The sequence below is a fragment of the Mustela nigripes genome, chromosome 8 (genome assembly GCF_022355385.1).
Source record: "Mustela nigripes isolate SB6536 chromosome 8, MUSNIG.SB6536, whole genome shotgun sequence".
Lineage (NCBI taxonomy): Eukaryota > Metazoa > Chordata > Mammalia > Carnivora > Mustelidae > Mustela > Mustela nigripes.
In genome coordinates, this window is record NC_081564.1 from 19,248,629 (window position 1) to 19,267,009 (window position 18,381).

The window sequence follows — 18,381 nt, forward strand, 5'->3', positions numbered from 1 at the left end:
AAGGCCCTTTGGAATTTTTCTTCTTTGCTTTTTAACAAAAGGGAATTATCCAAACCATAGGGCAGTTGGGCTCTGTGCCTCTCCCACGTTAATTTTTATCTATGTGTGAAATCAGAGAGGAATTAAGCTTCAATTTGTGCTAAGAAAGATGGATGGGGAGCCACGGCTGGCAAATTGAAGCCAAACAGAGCCATCAGTTGGCTTAATAAGGCAGGGAAGGGGAGCAGAGAGGCAACAGAATAGCGGCAGCTTGGGGAGGACAGATGGCCGGTGCCCCCCACCAGGGTCTGTGTCCTCCGTCTCCTCAGCTCCTGAGCCATAGGACAACAATGCTGGCTATATTTTGAGCATCTATTCTGTGCCAGGGACAGTGCCAGGTCCTCTGTGTGCATCATTTCATTGACTTCTCACCATAGCCCTATAAGCAGGGTGGAATCAGTATCACCCTTTGAGAGTGAACTTGAGGTACAGAGTTTCCGTGACTTGTTCTAGATCCACAGAAGGTTGAGTGGCACAGGTGGGGTTTAAACCTCCACTTTAGGACAGGAAGGCAGTCGGGAGAGAGAGAGACAGACATATGCACAGAGACCCAGACAGAGGTGTGCACGTGCCTACACACACCCCAAAAAAACACCCACACACCTCTGTCCATGGTGCTGAAAGACATATAGGTGGTGGGGGTAGCGGGGTGGGGAAGGGGCTTCTGGGCAATGTCTTTGGTGTAAATCAGCACACTCCGGAGCAGAGCAGAGAGCTATCTACCTTTTCGCCTACTGCAAGTCCTTATTGGTCATGCAGTCATTCAACAAACATTTAATGAGACCCAAGTGTCTCCTAAAAATAAGAAACAAACTACTTCATGTTTATCTATCTCCCTCCAGTTCACAAATTATTTTTTAATATTTCTTTATTAGATTTTTATGATAAAACTAATATATATTCTGGTTAAAAAAAAACAAGAAATTCAAAATTGTAGAGATAGGAGCAAATTACTTTCATATTTATGGTCTCAATAGATTTTTGCAAATAGCTCATTGAAGTAGGTAAGGTAGACATACCATTTTGTAACTTGTTTTTTTTTTTCCCACTTAAAATATATGAAACATTATTCTATATTCCCAAGTATTCTTTAAGAACATGATTTTTTTTAAGATTTTTATTTATTTATTTGACAGAGATCACAAGTAGGCAGACAGGCAAGCAGAGAGAGGGGGGAAGCAGGCTCCCCGCTGAGCAGAGAGCCCTATGCAGGCCTCAATCCCAGAACCCTGGGATCATGACCTGAGCTGAAGGCAGAGGCCTTAACCCACTGAGCCCCCCAGGTGCCCCTAAGAACATGATTTTTAATAGCATGTAAATGGAGTGCATTTATTTTACCGAAGAGCTGTGAGTGGATATGTGTGTGGCTTCTCATTTTTCGCTTAGAAGCACATCAGCAGTGAACACATTCATTCATAAATCCTGGTGAAAATTTCCAGATCTTCCTTTTAGCATAAATTCCCAGAACTTTAATGACTAGGTCAGAGTTTGGGAACATACTTTCTAGATTTTTCTCCAAATTGCTCTCCTGAAAGGTCATAGCAATTTGCATTCTAACCAGTTATGAGTGAGACTGCCCATTTCCCACCACCTTTCCCATTGGCAAGTTATGGCTGCTTTTTACCTTGACCAATCAGGTGGATGAAAATAGAAAGCAATCTACATTTGCCTTTCTTTTGTTATGAGTGTGTCTGCATTTTTAGTGCTTACTAAATACTAAAAGCATGTGTCTTCTTTTGTGGACTGCCTATTTACATCCTTGATTACCATCTTATAGTGAAGAATTCAGGCACAGCCAGCACCATGGAAGAATCCTTAAATCACAGTTGTTCCTTAACATGAGGCACACAAAGGTCCAGGTGTGGGATGAGGTTTCCTACCAAGCAGGATGAATCTTGTCCAAGTCAAGAAGCCTTTTACCGTGTCTCCCTCTTCCCATCATGTTGCCTCCCACTAAGGGGTAGGGGTGAGGATGTGTGTGTGTGTGTGTGTGTGTGTGTGTCTCTCTCTCTCTCTGTCCCTCTCTGCTCTCCTCTCATGGTCATCCCCTCCTATTTTCTGCCCCCAGCCCCTTGTGGAGGGGCTGTACACAACGCCACCATTGGCCGGGTCCTCTCCCCAAGTTACCCAGGAAACACCAACGGGAGCCAGTTCTGCGTGTGGACAATTGAAGCTCCAGAGGGCCAGAAGCTACACCTGCACTTCGAGAGGCTGTCATTGCATGAGAAGGACAGGTAAGCCTCTGAGGGCTTACCCAGCAGCCTCCTTCCTTCCCAGAGTGTTGGAATGTGGTGAGGGATCTAGAGTCTTGAAATGGCTCATGAAGGTCGAGAAAGGAAAGGCTGGGGAGGTTGGCAAGGATATTAGACACCATCTTCGACCTCCTCCTTTTACAGGTAAGGAAACTTGGACATACAGAGGGAAAGCGACTTGCCCCAGGGCATACATCAGGATAGGGGAAGAGGCCTGTTTCTCCTGCACATCCTTTTTTGCAGTTATCAATGACGGAGTACTCGCTGAGCACCTGCTCTGCACCCAGTCACATACTAAGCTCCATGGAGAACTGGAGAGCAGTAGCAAGACATGGTTTCCGGTTTGATAGGAAATTGATGTGGAAACACTATACTTGTACACAGGAAGGAGCTAGGGAGAAGTTACAAGGCAATACTTAACAAAAAGCATGTCTGTAAACTCTAAGTTATATCTATGGAATCTAGAATCTTAAAGCTTTCTTATTCTATGACTTTATCTAGAATATCCTTGAATGTTCTAGAAAAGTAAGACCTTAGCTGTTTAGACTTGTTGCCTTTGGTTGTGTTCCCTTGGAAATGGACATGGGGACAATGATGTTAGGGAAGGTCACTCATTTGGCAGCTAAACCTGGAAAGCAGTAGTAGAGGCATGGGACAGTGGGCAGGGAAGGGAAAGGAGTCAACACAGTGTGTGTGTTAATGAGCAGGTGACTGTGGGGGCAGCTGGGGCTCTATCTACTGGGAGCCTCTGGGATACTGTATTAAACATGCCTCAGCATGATCCTTTTGGAGGCGTGAGGGAGCCGGTGTATTTACTTGCCACAACCCCCTTGCCCAGCCATCATTGGATGAGAGATACTCCTGGACACACTATCTCCCCAGCACTGCCCACCACCCTTTGAGCTGGTTGAGCTGACTGGCAATCCAGGCCCTTGTCATCCTAACCACAGTGGACACATGGCAAAATGGACAAACTGGTGCTTCAACATTTATGCATTTTAGTAACATTAGAAATTCATCTAGGCAGCATAAGAGAAACCCTTTTTATGAGTCCAAGTAAACACAGACGTGTGCGCACACACACCCACACACACACACACACACCTCACAGGATTAAAAATGCCTGTTTATGACTCCATAAAAGGAGTTTGTCTAATTTGTATACTATTTATCTCCCTAGTTTTACATAATTCCTTTAAAAATACCAAGACTAGCAAAGTGTCAAGTATCAAATGGTTTAATAACAGTAAAAATGAATACCAACGTTTTGTGTAGCATATTTTCTTTGTCAGGGCACTTGATCCTGTCATATTCTCAACCTGCAAGATAGGTAAGAGAGATGTTATAATCCTTCCTTTCACGGCTATGGAAATTGAGGCCCAAGATGTGCTGAGACCTACGTACACCCAATTGGTGGAGAATTGGGAAGTAAAAATCAGGACTCCTTTTAGGATATTAGAATAAAAAACAGAGCCTGTTAGGAGTCAAATGCTTAATAAACTTGGCTCATATACCTACCCCTTCCTGGGCACGTTATGCACATGGCCTCTAATTCCTACACGCTGATGTGGATGGGTGTGATTGCATCCATTTTACAGATGAAGAAACAGAGGCTCAGTGATGTGAAGTGTCCATGTCCAAAGTCACACAGCTCGGAAGGTTATAGCTTTGGGATTCTGGCTGTCTGACTACCACTCTTTCAGCCTATTGATCTCTTTTTCTCAATTAGTAATAGTAATTAGTATACATTAATTAGTCTGGTTCATTATATCACACACATCATTTTTCCTGTGATTTCAGAATCCATCCATGAGTCTAGGACAAGCATTCTACAAAAGAGGAAACAGGTCGCATAAGGTGGAGCAGCTTGTCCAGACAAGTCAGGGGGTAAAGTCGGGATCTGTGTCTGGAAATGAGGCTCCAGAGGGGGTGTTCATTGCACATACCTCCCGTTGCCATGGTGTGTAGCTAACCTCCTGTCCTCTTCCCACCCTGCTCCTCCCACCAGGATGATGGTCTACAGTGGCCTGATCAACAAGTCTGCTCTTCTCTATGACTCCCTCCAAACTGAGAATGTCCCCTTTGAGGGTCTGCTGAGTGAGGGCAACAGCATCCGCATTGAGTTCACATCTGACCAGGCGCGAGCAGCCTCAGCTTTCAACATCCGGTTCGAGGGTGAGGGTCCCTGGGGTCCTCCACCATACTGGGGGATGGCGTGGGCGAGGAAGAAGCATGACAGAGCTGGGCTGGGTCCTGGGAGCTAGAAATCTGACGTGCTAAGGGCAAGGGAGACCCAATGGTCAGACTGACTCTTTGACTTCCAAAGTTAGACTCTGCAGGGTTGGGAGGGCAGGGGTTTATATTCCCATTTTAGAGAAGAAAATATTGAGTCCCAAGAAGCAAAGTGAATGGTCCAGGAGCCCTAAGCAGATCAGCTGGAATTGAAACATGGGAGCTGGTGTCCATTTTCCTTGGAGTTTCCCTAAACAGCAGGAGGGGTCCCATCTTCTGAGATCCAGCACTATGAGGAACCCCTGCCTCATCTGCACTGCAAGCCCTCTTTTGTATCCCCACCCTAGCCTTTGAGAAAGGCCACTGTTATGAGCCCTACATTCAAAATGGGAATTTCACCACATCCGACCCAACCTACAACATCGGGACCATCGTGGAGTTCACGTGCGACCCTGGCCACTCTCTGGAGCAGGGTCCAGCCATTATTGAGTGCATCAATGTGCGGGACCCGTACTGGAATGACACAGAGCCCTTGTGCAGAGGTGAGTGGCCCCACTGCCTTCTTTCTGAGGTGACACATGGACCTCCATCCCCTCAGATGAAAAGACCGAAGGTGCAGTCTAGAAGTATATGATAAATTTACATACCAATTTTAGCATTAGAACCCTTTCCAGGGCTCATATCTTTTGGGTCAGATTTGCTGCTTGTCCTTGAGAAAAATTACAAAATTGATAAATTTTTAAAGGTGCCCTTTTCTCCAAGCACAGACCCCATAGTGCGTAATTTAGTGAAAAGATCTCTGCATAGATTTCAGCTCCTCTATACCCCCTTTCTATGTACTTTTGTGCAGTGCACAACCAACCCAACCAACATGGCATCCCTGAGTTTAATTAATAATGATAATGATATTAATAACAGGTACCAAGGGCTGCATTTGCATTATCTGATTTAATCCTCACTATGACCCTGTGAGGCACATAGTACTGAACCCATGTACAGGTGAGAAACCTGAAGCTGTGAAGTGATATTTCTTTTTTTTTTTTTTTTTTTTTTTTTTTTCAGAAAAACAGTATTCATTATTTTTTCACCACACCCAGTGCTCTGTGCAATCCATGCCCTCTATAATACCCACCACCTGGTACCCCAACCTCCCACACCCTCGCCACTTCAAACCCCTCAGATTGTTTTTCAGAGTCCATAGTCTCAGTCTGTTCTTAGAAGTGATATTTCTAAGAACAAACTGAGGGTAACTGGTACAGGTAGAAATGAAACTCAGGTCTCTCTGTTATCAGAGACCTGTGTTCTGAGCCCCTATGGACAACATTGGCTGGGCAGAACTCTCATCTCCACGAGATCCCACTGCCTTGCCCTGCCTTGTCTCTCTTCCCATATTCAAGGCCTCAGAGCCCCCTTGAGCCTGGCTGCACTTGGAGCATGTGGCGTAATGAAGAGAGCCCTGGCTCCTGGCCGCTGCTGCCTGGATGGCGGTTGGCATGAAATCACAGCTTCATCGTGGTGAGGGATTGATCCCTGTATTAAATGTGCTGGTTTAACAGAGCGGAATTTATTGGTGCTCTGGCCTCTGCCACATTGAGAACTTTCCAAAGTGGTAAAGAGAGTGGAATTTAAAGAGCCAGGCTCCAGGCACAGCCACATCTCTACTTCCAGCTCAGAGCTGGGCTCTCTGGCAGTAATGTTAACTTAGAAGTATTGAGCCTTTACCTTGGGTCAGGTGTTTGGCTGTATTTAACCCCCATGAGCTCAATCAAGCTCCAGAATAACCCAGTGGAGCCAGTGAGCAGTGGCGTTACTATAGCTTATTGGAGCTTTATGGAGGGAGGGAACCGCAACTCCAAAAAGTTGCGTGCCTTGTCATTGAGTCTGTGGGGGCAGAGGCAAGGCTCAGACCCAGATCCACCGAATGGAATGTAGCATCTGTTAGCCACTACTCACCCTGCCCGAGAATAAGGCTGCTGCGGAATCACCCAGAACGTTGAGCTCTGTCCTTGATCCTGAAAGAAGCACAGCGCCCTTAGCCCCACCTTCATCAACCATCAGCTAAAGGAGGCAGGCAGCCTGCCCTAACTTAGTCATCCTAAACACATGCACGGACTGCCTGAGGGGCAGACACCTGTTCTGGGTACATGGCGAGCCGTGACTGTCTGACTTCATAGCTCGAGCTCTTAACCGCTATGCCCTACTGGCTTCTGTATGAATAACATGCGTCTGTCTCTGTCTGCTTGTATCTCTCTTCTGCAGCCATGTGTGGTGGGGAACTCTCTGCCGTGGCCGGGGTGGTGCTGTCCCCAAACTGGCCAGAGCCATATGTGGAAGGTGAAGATTGTATCTGGAAGATTCACGTAGGGGAGGAGAAACGGATCTTCTTAGATATCCAGTTGTGAGTGTTTCTGATGGGGGGCCTCCAGTCCAGCCCAACTGGGGAACAGATAGCTCCTGCTTTGTTCTTTGAGCCAGTGTTAATGAAGCATCAGCTAGTTGTCAGGGACTGCATGCAAAGAGCTGGAGTCCCAGCAGTGGGAGAAACGACAGCATCACACACAGAGACAGGGTCCCTAGCCTCCAGACATTCTGTCTTCAAAGGAAGCAGACATTAAAGGCAGAAATGCACCCACAATGGCACACCGTAAATTTGGTGAGCAATGTAAGAATACATGAATGGTGCCATGAGATCCTATAGTGGGGATGTGATATAAAGAGGAAGGTCAGAAAAGCCTTCCCTGAGGATCCGATGCTAAAACTCGGAACTAACGAGTGTGTTACTGTAAATACATCTGAAAGGAACAGAATATGCAAAGGCCCTGTGGCAAGTACAGTATTTGCAAAGGACTGAACAGCCAGTGTGGTCGGGAAGAGGGGCGAGGTATAACATGTGCCGTCTGTATTGTAGCAGGTTGTTTTCTTATCTGTCCTCTCAACTAGACCTGAAGGTCCTTATAGTCAGAGCTTTCTCTGATTTATCTCTCACCTGGGATCTAACATAGAGCTTGCCACAGAGTAGGCACTCAGGAGACCAATGCTGCATGAACTGCTGTAATGGATGGTGTTACATGTCTGTGTGGCTGTTTGCTGTACTCAGTGGGGGTGTCTATGAGATGCTCTATCCAGAACTGTCCCTCTGCTGAAATCCCCAGGGATGAGGAAAAGCAGACAGAGACAGATGGTCATGTCTAGAGAAGCAGAAGAAAAGGCTTCCAGGCAGACCCAGACACTGTGCCTTGGACGGTGGAGGGCAGGGGGGGAATGCCAAGTTCTGAAGGGTTTCTCTGGAGGCAGCCAGGGCCTGGGGAGTGGGGGAGGGTGTTATTCCCCTCTAGCCTGAAGTAGAAACCCAGTGGGCTGGGAAGCAAGACCCAGGCTGCCTTGCTCTGCAGAGGAGCCTTGTAAGAGAGGAGTTTTCTGCAAAATTATGCTAAAATTTTGAAGTTGTCCCTTAGATCCTAGGGAGGTGTCCTTGGAGGCTGTCCCAGGATCTTCTGCTCTAGATGAATCGAAGATTCACAGACCTTTTCCAGTTGCCCCTTGCGGACTTGGGGCCAGGCCAACCTGGGTCAGAATCGCATCCCCATCTCTCCCCAGCTGTTTCCTTTGGGCTTCTTTCTGGTTTGGGTTTTGTTCATCGGTGATGAAGCTCTTGGAATATCAATGTTTTGTGGCTGCTGGAGGCAGCTTGTAAGCATCCCTTGCTCATTCCTACCCTCAATCACTTGTTGGTGGGTGCTCACTCCTTCCTTCTGCTCTTACCTCTGACTTCTAGAGTCTGGTATGAAGCACTCATTCAAGATTCAACTACTCAAGATGTAGTATCTAAGTTGTCTACTATGAGCCAAGCCCAGACGTAGGCACTGGAAAGGCTCTGGCAGCTGTCCCTTGGGCAGTGAAGTTTATATTGGAGCAGAGCTGGTTGGATGATCTCTATTAGCTCTGAGGGAAAAAAATATATATACATATATGCCAACTGTGTGCAAGCACTAAGCTAGTCTCTGGTGGTCCAGTTGTGAGAAAAAAAGAACCATCTATGTCCTCACTGTGTAATGGGTGAGGCAGACATAAAACTATATGCGGTGTGGTGAAAGCAGTGATAGGGACGATGCCTGAGCGAAATCAAGGAGGGCTTCGAGGAGGAAGGGACTTCTGATCTGGGATGAAAGAGAATATAGTCAATGATGAGTGGAAGGGAGGTGTGTCTCAGACAGTGAGAACGGAATGTGCAAAGCCTGGAAATGAGAGAGAGGGTGGCCTGCTTAGTGACTTCAAAGAAGTTCAAGGTGGCTGGGGCATGGAGATTAGGTAGGGTTTATGGAGGGAAAGGGTCCAAGACCTGACATCTTCTTAGGTGAAGCTTCAAATAGAACACTCCTTTCTAAAGCTATTCCCTCTAGGAAGATTTCTGTGGCTCCCTACCGCCCTCATGGTAAATATGATCAATTGGGCCTGGCTTATGAGCCCCTCTCCACCAGAAGCCCCCAGCAAGCCACTTCAATCTTCAGCCCGGAGAAGGAGAAACCAACTCCTGGTATCCTGGCTTCTCTTGCAGGTCCTCCCAGCCCCATGCCCCCAGAAATTGTCTGTGCTCCCCACTTCTGCTGCACTCTGTGACCTTCTTCTTGCCGCATGTCCCCCCAGAGCATGGTTCTGCTTCACTGAAAATGGCCTACGTCTCCCCTTGGTGACACAGGGCTGGATGAGGAAACAAGAAAACGGGAGCCCTTGCTTTCACTCTCTCTAGGCACCAAATACTCAATTAACCTTCTGCTTGACACTAGATGGGGGTTTATTTGCACGGCAGAACACGCAATGGAACCGTCGGTCCTGAGCAGTTAGGTTCCTCAAAGCTGGGCAGCCACTGGCACATGCATCAGGAAGGGACCCCTTGTCGGGATGGGGGGAAGATGTTCTCTCTTCTGATCATCCTGGCAACCCCAGGTATGAGGGTTGAGGGTTGCTGGGGAGAGAGGAGGCTCTACTTCCCTCCTCTGTGCCATGCCAAGGATCCCTGAGCAGCCCAGATCCGGCACCAAGCCTCTTTGGGCTTCACGTTCCTCCTCTGTGAAGCAGTGGGCTGCCTTGAACTAAGAGAGTGCAGACTCAGACTCACGGAGGCCCAGGGGAGTAAGGGACAGTGGGAACTGGGGCCAGCGTGGGGTGATGTGGAGGGAGGGATCTGGGATGGAGGGGGTAGTGCATCCCCCCATCAAATCATTTAAATTTGCTTTTTTTTTTTTTTTTTTTTAAAAAAATGCCTTCCCCCCCCCCCCAAAAAAATATTGTGTCTGCTGTTTGGGTCCAAACTCGAGGGGCCACATGTTTGTAAGCCTTGGTCTAGAAGGGGATAAAGTTTCTTTCTCATTGCCATGATATAGAGAGCGATTTTCATCACTGTTTCCTGTTTACAAAGTGCTTTTACAGACACAGATTTATTCCCTCCGCAGAGTAGTCCTGTGGGGGTAATACAGCTACTCTATTCAACTCGTATTCCCTGCCTACTGACCTCTTTAGTTGGTTGCCTAAAAGGCCTCCTGAACAGAGGGTACCTGAAGTTAAGCCCCTGATTTCCCTTCTGCAAACCCATTTCACCCCACCAGCCCATCTCAGGAAGGAGTCCCCTTCTGCCAGCTGCTCAGGACAAAAAGACTCAGGATTGTTCTAGACTAGTAGAATGGGTGCGTGTCCAACAATTGGCTTTCTTGGCAGCAGGGTGGGGAGAAACACCCTGATTCGTGGCATTTGTTGATTTCTCCAGCATAAATACTCCCACCATGGCCCATTTCAAGCTACTAACACAGTGCCAACAGGATCACTAGATGCCCGGACATTTAACAACTGACTCCTGAGCCAGAGTGAGCTGTGGGTCCCAGCACACTCACTGTGAGTCCCAGCACACTCACTGTGAATTGGGTTCTTCTCTTTCTTGCACTCCCTGTCTGTTGAGTCCTCAGTACCTCCTCCTGATTCTAGAATTCAAGAAACTTCAAGAGCCAGAAGATGCCCAGAGTCTAAGTGTGTGTCCTCCCCACCACTGCCATCATGGCCCATGTCTCGTCCCAAGATTGTTCCAGAAGCATCCTGCCTGGTCTCACTGCTCCTGCTTTTGTCCCCTTTGGAGCTATTTGTAACCCACCACCCTAAGTGATCCTGTTAAAACCCAAGGCAGGTCTCACCACGCTGCTTCAAAGCCTACAGTAGTTCTAGCTTTTACCTAGAGCAAAAGCCAGAGTTCTTACAAAAGATCCCATGTGACCTATCCCTCATCATGTCTTGTGTTTCACTGCTTTCCACTCCTCGTTCTCTCCATTTGGCCACACTGGCCTCCTTGTTGTGCCACAAACATACCCCAGGGCCTTTGCACTGGCTGTCTCTTCTTACCTCCTCCAACCCCAGGATGCTCTTCCCTGAATATCCTGCATGGCTCACTCCCTAGTTCTTGCAGGTCTCTGCCCCCAAATTACTCAGAGGACTAAGATGTCCCCCAATACCCTGATCTAAATCAGCCTCTCTCTCATTCTTTTTTTTTTTTTTAAGATTTTATTTTTCAGCAACCTCGACTCCCAACATGGGGCCCAAACTCACAAGCCCTGAGATCAAGAGTCACATGCTCTACTGACTTAACCAGCCACGTGCCCCAGCATCTTTGTCATTCTTGATAGTCTTACCTTGCTTCCCATTTCCCGGTAGCACCTTGTACCACCCACCGTACCACGTACTGTTAAATTTTTGAACCTGTCACCCCCTACACCAACAATGTCACATCCATGAGAATAGAGGGATTTGTTTTCCTATTTGATTCTCTGCTAGTATGTAGATCCAAGGCCTGGCCACATAGTAGGTGCTCAATAAAATAAGGGTCCATGAAGTCAAGACATCTTATCATGGCCATCTTATCAAAGCCAGAATGTGATCCCCAGTTCATGTCCAGCTGCCTCCAATGCACAAGAAGGGGAGAAAAGTTCGGAAAAATATGGAAAGACCATCAAGATGTGGCCTTCTTTTATTGCTAAGTCTACATTTATTACATGACCAGCAATGTTAAGAAACAAGATTTTGGTTACAAGCTATCAAGTAAAATAGTGGGAAGACCCCCAAAAGAAGGTTTAATAGAATGATAGCATCAAAGGATTTGCCATCATAGACTTAGAAACAGAATCTAGAGTGAGTTTTCTGAGGACCCCCAACTCCGTGGTGGCCAAATCCACCAGTAGAGTTTGGGGACCAAGTGGGGTGGGGTGTGCGGAGGCTGGACCGTCCTTCTGGGTGATCAGATGCTATGCCAAGCAGAAGGTGATGGTGGGACCACAGACAGTGGGGCTCTGAGTGGGGGCTGTGAGGGAGGCTCCTTCCACATGGGCACACAGCCAGCATCATCCCAACACCTTAGGTCTTGAAGCGACATCAAAATCAATTCAGTCCAGCTTCAGTCATCATGGATATGCTGTCATTTTTCTCATTGAGCAAGTTCTGTGTGATTCTACATGAATTTCTTGAGTGTCCGCTGCAGAGGGGCGGGCGGCTCCCACTGGGCCCGGCAGGGAGCAGGAAGGGTGTGGCCCTGGGCTAGGGGGCATGGCGCACATAGCAGCAAATACAGAGGCCCTCGAAGCCCGGAGTGAGGAGGGGGAGCCTGGTAGACGATGCGAAAGAAAGCTTTCCAGGGAAAGCAGCATCTTTCTCAGCAAACAGCCCTGTCTGTGTCTGGACGCGGGCCTAGTCGTACATTTGGCTTTGAAGGAAACGGGGTGTCTCGGGCATCTAATCCCCACCAGCCCCTGAAAGGAGCCACAGGAAGCCCCGTGTATCTGGAGCTCAGGGACGCGGGAGAGGCTGGCATCCATGAGGAGGGACCTACTGGTGGTGACAGAATCAGGCGGGGCCTTGAAGGCCACGGTCGAAAGTCTGCACTCGCCCAAACTGGGCAGCAGGGGAAGGGCTTTAAGCCGTTAAAGGGGATTAAAGCTTTGCAGAGGGGAGCCGAGTCCTGCGGTCAGCCGCCTCGGGCTCTCCCCGGCAAACTCTGGCACGCGCCTGGCAGCGTGGCATCTGGACCTGGCACCCCCTTCCTCCCACGGAGGGAGTGAAAATAGCATCTCACCAACCCCGGTTACGTGAGGCCCGAGAGCTGCTGGGTTTAATTTATCTTGCTTGGTTTCCGCTGACAGTTTTAGTAAACCAATTTGGGTTTGATAGTAAAAATAATTCTGTCCTCAGGGCCCCTCACACCGCCTAAGTGCTTGCAATTGTTACTTATCGCCTTGGTGAAAGAGAAGGAGTTTGCGCCGTTGGCTGAGCGGGGTAGGTGGCCCCTAGTAGGTGTTGAGCACAGTCTGCTGAGTCATGAGGACGTAAACCACGTTAACCACGCGTGGCAGGCGGGACGGGACTTTTCTCTGCCTCTTTTATGGGGCGGGTCTGTTGGTGCCATGGGCACTCACCTCTCCACTCCAGTGGGCCAGCATCTGTGAAGGGCCTACTGTGTGCCAGACCCCCCCACACACAGCTGCATGCTTGAAGCCAATGAGCCATAGAGAGCACGATGAACGTTAGGACGCATTATTATACAGCGATCGTAAAGGCATAGATTAGAGGTACAGGAGTAGAGAGCCTTACAGAAGGGAAGTTACCTGCATTAGAGAGAATGTATGCAAAGCAGGGAGCGTGGGGTCCTACTCGTCGCTGGCAAATTCATCAACAGAGACTCTGATTACCAGGAATCCTTATGAGATAGTATGACCTTATGAGATAGATAGTCGCCACACCCTGGGTTTGCAAATGATAGAGAACTTGTTAAGTGGCTTTCTGGGGTCACACGGCTAACAGAGGACTGAGCCAGTGTTCACAAACACACCATAGCCTCCATTTTTACGGACTTGAACGGGCTTTCCGGGGTCCAGACTTATGTCTCCGTGACGCACCAGGGAGGTTTCCGGACCTCCAGAAACTCAAAGTTCAGGAAGAGAAGTAATGCCATAAAAAGACAGCCTTGGCCAGATGCAGGCTAGGTGGTATGGCTGGAGGGGTGAGGGGGAGGCAGGGAGCAGGACGCCCCATTAGCTCTTTGTCACAGAGAAGGTGACCTCCAAGCCAAATCTTGAAGAGTGTCAGTGGCCAAGCTGGAATGGAGGAAGGGCATTCCAGGAGGAATCCCCTGGGAGCAGGGCACTCAAGCCGTGACAATAGGGACCGTTAGACCCAAGTGGATGCCCAGAATTGCATCATTAATTAGAAATGTCTGCCTTGCATTATTGGAATTAGAGGGGGGAAGAGGGAGTGTAATCATAAAACAAGTCAGGACCCCCCCCCAGGCTAAACCTCCTTCATACTCCAAATGCCTATTCCGCAACCCACTATGTACCTCTCAGCTCCATCGTCTTACCTAAAACACCACTGAGCAGGAGCCTTTTAAAACCTTAAGAATTTCTGAAATCTCTCTTTTTCTTCCTCCTTCTCCCTCTCTCTCTCAAGATAAAGCATAGAAAGGAAAATAAAAGAATTGAGTATTTATTGGTGAAACCATTGTAGAATGGAAGAGCTGAGAGGGGAAGTCACCTGCCTAGCGTCACACAGCAAGTCAGAGCTGGGACCTGAGAAACAACTTAAGCGTGGCTGCAGATGCTGAGCACAGTAGTCAGTCGCAGTCCTGAAAGTGCCACATGACAGGGAGACAGAACAGCTGCTAGAGTCCAAAAGGGGTACATTTAAATCGGGGCTCTGTTACCCCTACTAGCTCCGTGGCCTCGGTCAGGTGATGGCAGGTGGCTATTCCCCGCCTGGCACACAGAAGATGCTCAACAGACATCTGTTGCATGAGATGATGAGCTTCTGACACAAACTCAGCAAATAACCACAGTCAACTCCACTTTCATCCCTTACTCTGTGCCACATTTTGTGCTCAGTACTTGGCATGCATCATTTCATTGATGATGACACCATATGAAAAATGTCTTACACTCACCCAGCCAGTTGCCTGTTTCCCCATATTCAATCATTTCACTCCTACCAGGACAGCTATGTGATGTCACTGAGGTTTCCCCATCCCTTCTTTCTTTCTTTCTTTCTTTTTTTTTAAGATTTCATTTATTTAGGAGTAAAAGAGACAGTGAAAGAGAAAGAAAGAATGAGCAGGGAGAGTGGCAGAAGGAGAGGGAGAAGCAGGCTCCCTACTGAGCAGGGAACCCGATGAGGGGCTCGATCCCAGGGCTCTGGGATCGTGACCTGAGCCGAAGGCAGCTGCTTAACTGACTCACTCAAGCACCCCCCACTTTTTTTTTTTTTCTAAAGATTTTATTTATTTATTTGAAAGGGAGAGTATGAGCTGGGGGAGGGGCACATAGACAAGCTGACTTCCTGCTGAGCAGGGAGCCCAACACATGGCTCCATCACAGGACCCTGAGATCATGACCTGAGTCAAAGGCAGATGCTTAACTGACTGAGCCATCTAAGTGCCCCATGGTCATCCCTTTTTTACTGATAAGGGAACAAAGGCTGAGAGAGATAAAATTCCTGAGGACACGGCTGGGGAGGGGTGGAATGGGTACTTGAACTCAAATCTCCTTGACCAAAGCCAGTGTTATAACCCCACAGTAAATAGTAATGAGTGCTCCATAGGGAGAAATGCCTTGCCCCATCTTACAGAAGAAGAAACTGAGGCTCAGAGAGGTGCTTCCCCCACCCTACCCACCCCCATTTCTGGGGACCTATTGCAACCATATATCTCTGGAAGAAAAAAGTGTCACCCTGCTCCATCCAGCTTGCTTTCTCTGACTCTGCTCCAGAGCCAAGCCCCAAATCTCTCCCTGTTTATGGGCCCAACACGGTTCTCTAACCAGAAAATAAAAGGACCTAATAACAAAGCCCAGTAACCGTATGATTGATAGCCATGGAATATTTCTCTTCAGCTACTGCCAACCTGTACTGTGCTAAGTTAATTCCGAGCCCTAAAAATTAAGTGCCTTATCCAGATACTACAGTCCTTAAAATAGGGATGTTGCTGCTTTGGGCTGCGAGAATTCAGCTTGAGATCCAGGCAAGAAAGAAGGGTCAGCAGTCAAGGGCAGCATTGACCCCAGGAGCACAGATGTCCAGCAGAAAGCATGGGAGCAATGGCCCCAGTAGAAATAAAAACCTTCAGTCCATTAGTGGAGGGAGATGGGATTTCCTCAGGGCCAAAAGTTGTAAGGAATCCAAGAACAGCCAAGTTCCCAGAGCCCAAATCCCATCCTGTTGCAGATAAAGAAACTGAGGCCTGGAAATGGGAAGAGTCTGTCCCAAGGTTACTCTGTCAGTCAGCTATTGCTGCCTAACAAATGACCCCCAAACTCAGCAGCATCAAACAGCAAGCTTGTATCATATCTTACGAGTATACAGGTCAGCAAGGCGGTTCTATTTTTGGCTGGCTTTTGTGGGCATCTCCGAGCAATGATGGGTTGGGTAGGTGGTTCTGTAAATTGTGGCTTGTCTTTCCTATGCGTTTGGGGTAGGTTGGCCAGCAGAGGGCTGGGCAGGCTTAGGGATTGCTTCTCTGCTCCCTGCTCCTTCCTGCAACAGCTAGCTCAGGCTTCTTCCCCTGGTGGCTAGCCCAGGTTCCAAGAAGGTGAGAAGCAGAATGCAAGACCTCTTGAGCCTAGGAATTGGCTATGGCAAGTCACAGAGCAAGGGTCAGCCCACATCAGAGGGTGGAGAAACACTCCACCTCTTGACAGCAGGTGCCTTGAAGCCTTGCTGCAAAGAGCATGAATACAGGGAGGGACAGAGCTTTGAAATCATGTTTGCACTCAAGCCGCCTCTGCCAGGGAAGAGTGGGGGTCAGACCTCAGGTCTCCCAGTTCCTCGTTCAAAGCTCCTAATGACATCACTGTGCACAGCAGCCCTATGGGTGGCCCTCACCATCCCCATTTTACAGAAGGAATCCAAAGCTCAGAGAGGTGAGAAACTGGCCTATGATCCCACCCCTAGGAAGTGAAGGAGATATGATTGGCACTTAGCTCCTGGTACCTAGAATTTATTTTTTTTTTAAGATTTTATTTATTTATTTGAGGGAGGGTGGGAGGGAGGGGGGAGGCATGAGTGTGGAGGAGAGGGAGAAACAGGCTCCCCACAAGCAGGGAGCCCAACACAGGGATTGATCCCAGGACCCCAGGATCATGACCTGAGCTGAAGGCAGATGCTGAACCATCTGAGCCACCCAGGCGCCCCAAGGTACCTGGAATTTAGAAGGCTCTGAGAATGTTTCATTCTCTAAATGACGCCTCCAACATGTGGGAGAGAGGAAAAGGCCTTTGCTTGTGGTAGGAACTCTTGGGTTCATGTCCCCGCTCTTCCACTTACCGGCTGTGTGACTTTGGAAAAGCCATTCTACTTCTCTGAATCTCTAAATTCAGAGAATCTCTGAAAATTCAGAGAATTCAGAGAATCTCTAAATTCTTTAAAATGAGGATCATAATGGTACCCACTTTTTTGAGACTGAGAGGCTGAAACCCTTGGCAAGAAGCTGGTACATTACACACAGTGAATGACATAATTGGCAGCTCTGATGGGGATAATCATGGTGAATCCTTTCTCCTGGCAGGTACACACACTGAACTCTGTTATGCAAACACACACACACACCCATGCACTCATAAGGATTAATGGACCCTGAGCTTGGCATTTGGTGTGACATTGAGGTATCAAGAGGGTTCATGGAAAAGTGCTACCCAGGCAGGCGTCCACCTGATTGCTCCCCCTCTCCGGGGATGAACATGGTCAGTGGTGGCATTTCCCACCACCTGCCTGTGTCCTTCCCCTCAGCCCCTCCATACTCTTCGCAGCCCTGGTGTTGGTGAGAGAAGCTGTGGGAGTGGACCCGCACCCCGTCCTGAGCTGGGCCGAGCGCCTTGCCGGTGCACGCCTAGGAGCTCAGGGCATTTGCATACAATTAAATCTGACACCCTGGGGAATGCAGCCACTTGTTTTATGAAGCCCTGACATGCGGTGGCCTTGCACACTTACTGTTCCGTGGGGTTTATTGAGGGCGCACGGTGGGGCTGCTTATGGCACTAGATCACCGAAGGCCTAAGGCCTGGCGATAACAACTTCCACGGATCAAGCCCTTACCTCAAGCCAGGCTCTCCGTGGGCAGGGTCCCTGGGTCAGCTTACTTAAATCTCAGAGCAACCAAGGAGTCCAAACAATGAGGTCCCCCATGTCACCGAGGAAGACAGAGATGCTCAGAGGGGCTCTTGGAGGCTGGCCAGCTGGGCGTGGGGTTCCAGAGTTGGGACCGGGCTGTCTGACGCTGAGCCCGTGGGCCACACCCCTTCTCGGCATGGAAGCAACATGATCCTGACAGCAGCCGGCAGCCCTTGAGAGTTCTGAGCGGGCCAGTGGAGCGGTCAGTGCTGCAGTGTGGACAGTGTGTGCAGCCGGTGGCCATGACCATGGTCCCCTGATGGCCGTGGCCGAGGGGAAGCCACTGGATGCCCGCCTGGCACCTCCCAGGAGAGCTCAGGTGAGCCCTCGGGGTTTTGTCTTGGAGGAGGCTTCCTGCGCACGGCCCACGCGCCCCCCGCCTGCACTGGCTTCCGTGGGGCACTGTGACAGCCCAGCCAGGCCACCACTGGCTCCGCGAGTGACGCCTTCTGTGTGTGTGCTGGGATGGGGATTCAGAATGACAGGGACACGTCCAGCAGCTGTCAGTTCCTGCTGGGGATAGCTCGGTAACATCTTCCTCCGGCCACGCAGAGCACGGGCCCCTACCACCTGTGTGTCTGTGTGTGAGTGTGTGCGCATGTGCACGGGCATCTGCCAGCCCTGAGTGCGTATACCACACACTTCATGTGCGTGTCATAACATGCACACCACACACACA

At 49.0% G+C, this 18,381-nt stretch overlaps 1 protein-coding gene across 5 annotated transcripts in view; it reads left to right on the forward strand.

The window, feature by feature from the left end:
- Positions 1 to 18,381, forward strand: part of SEZ6L (seizure related 6 homolog like) — a 183,386-nt gene that overhangs the window by 122,879 nt on the left and 42,126 nt on the right. For all 5 annotated transcript variants that reach the window (XM_059408697.1, XM_059408699.1, XM_059408700.1 and 2 more), the window contains exons 6-9: positions 2,108 to 2,273; positions 4,300 to 4,466; positions 4,871 to 5,065; positions 6,783 to 6,921. In XM_059408697.1, the coding sequence (XP_059264680.1) occupies positions 2,108 to 2,273; positions 4,300 to 4,466; positions 4,871 to 5,065; positions 6,783 to 6,921 (667 nt within the window). The remainder of the gene's footprint in view (positions 1 to 2,107; positions 2,274 to 4,299; positions 4,467 to 4,870; positions 5,066 to 6,782; positions 6,922 to 18,381) is intronic.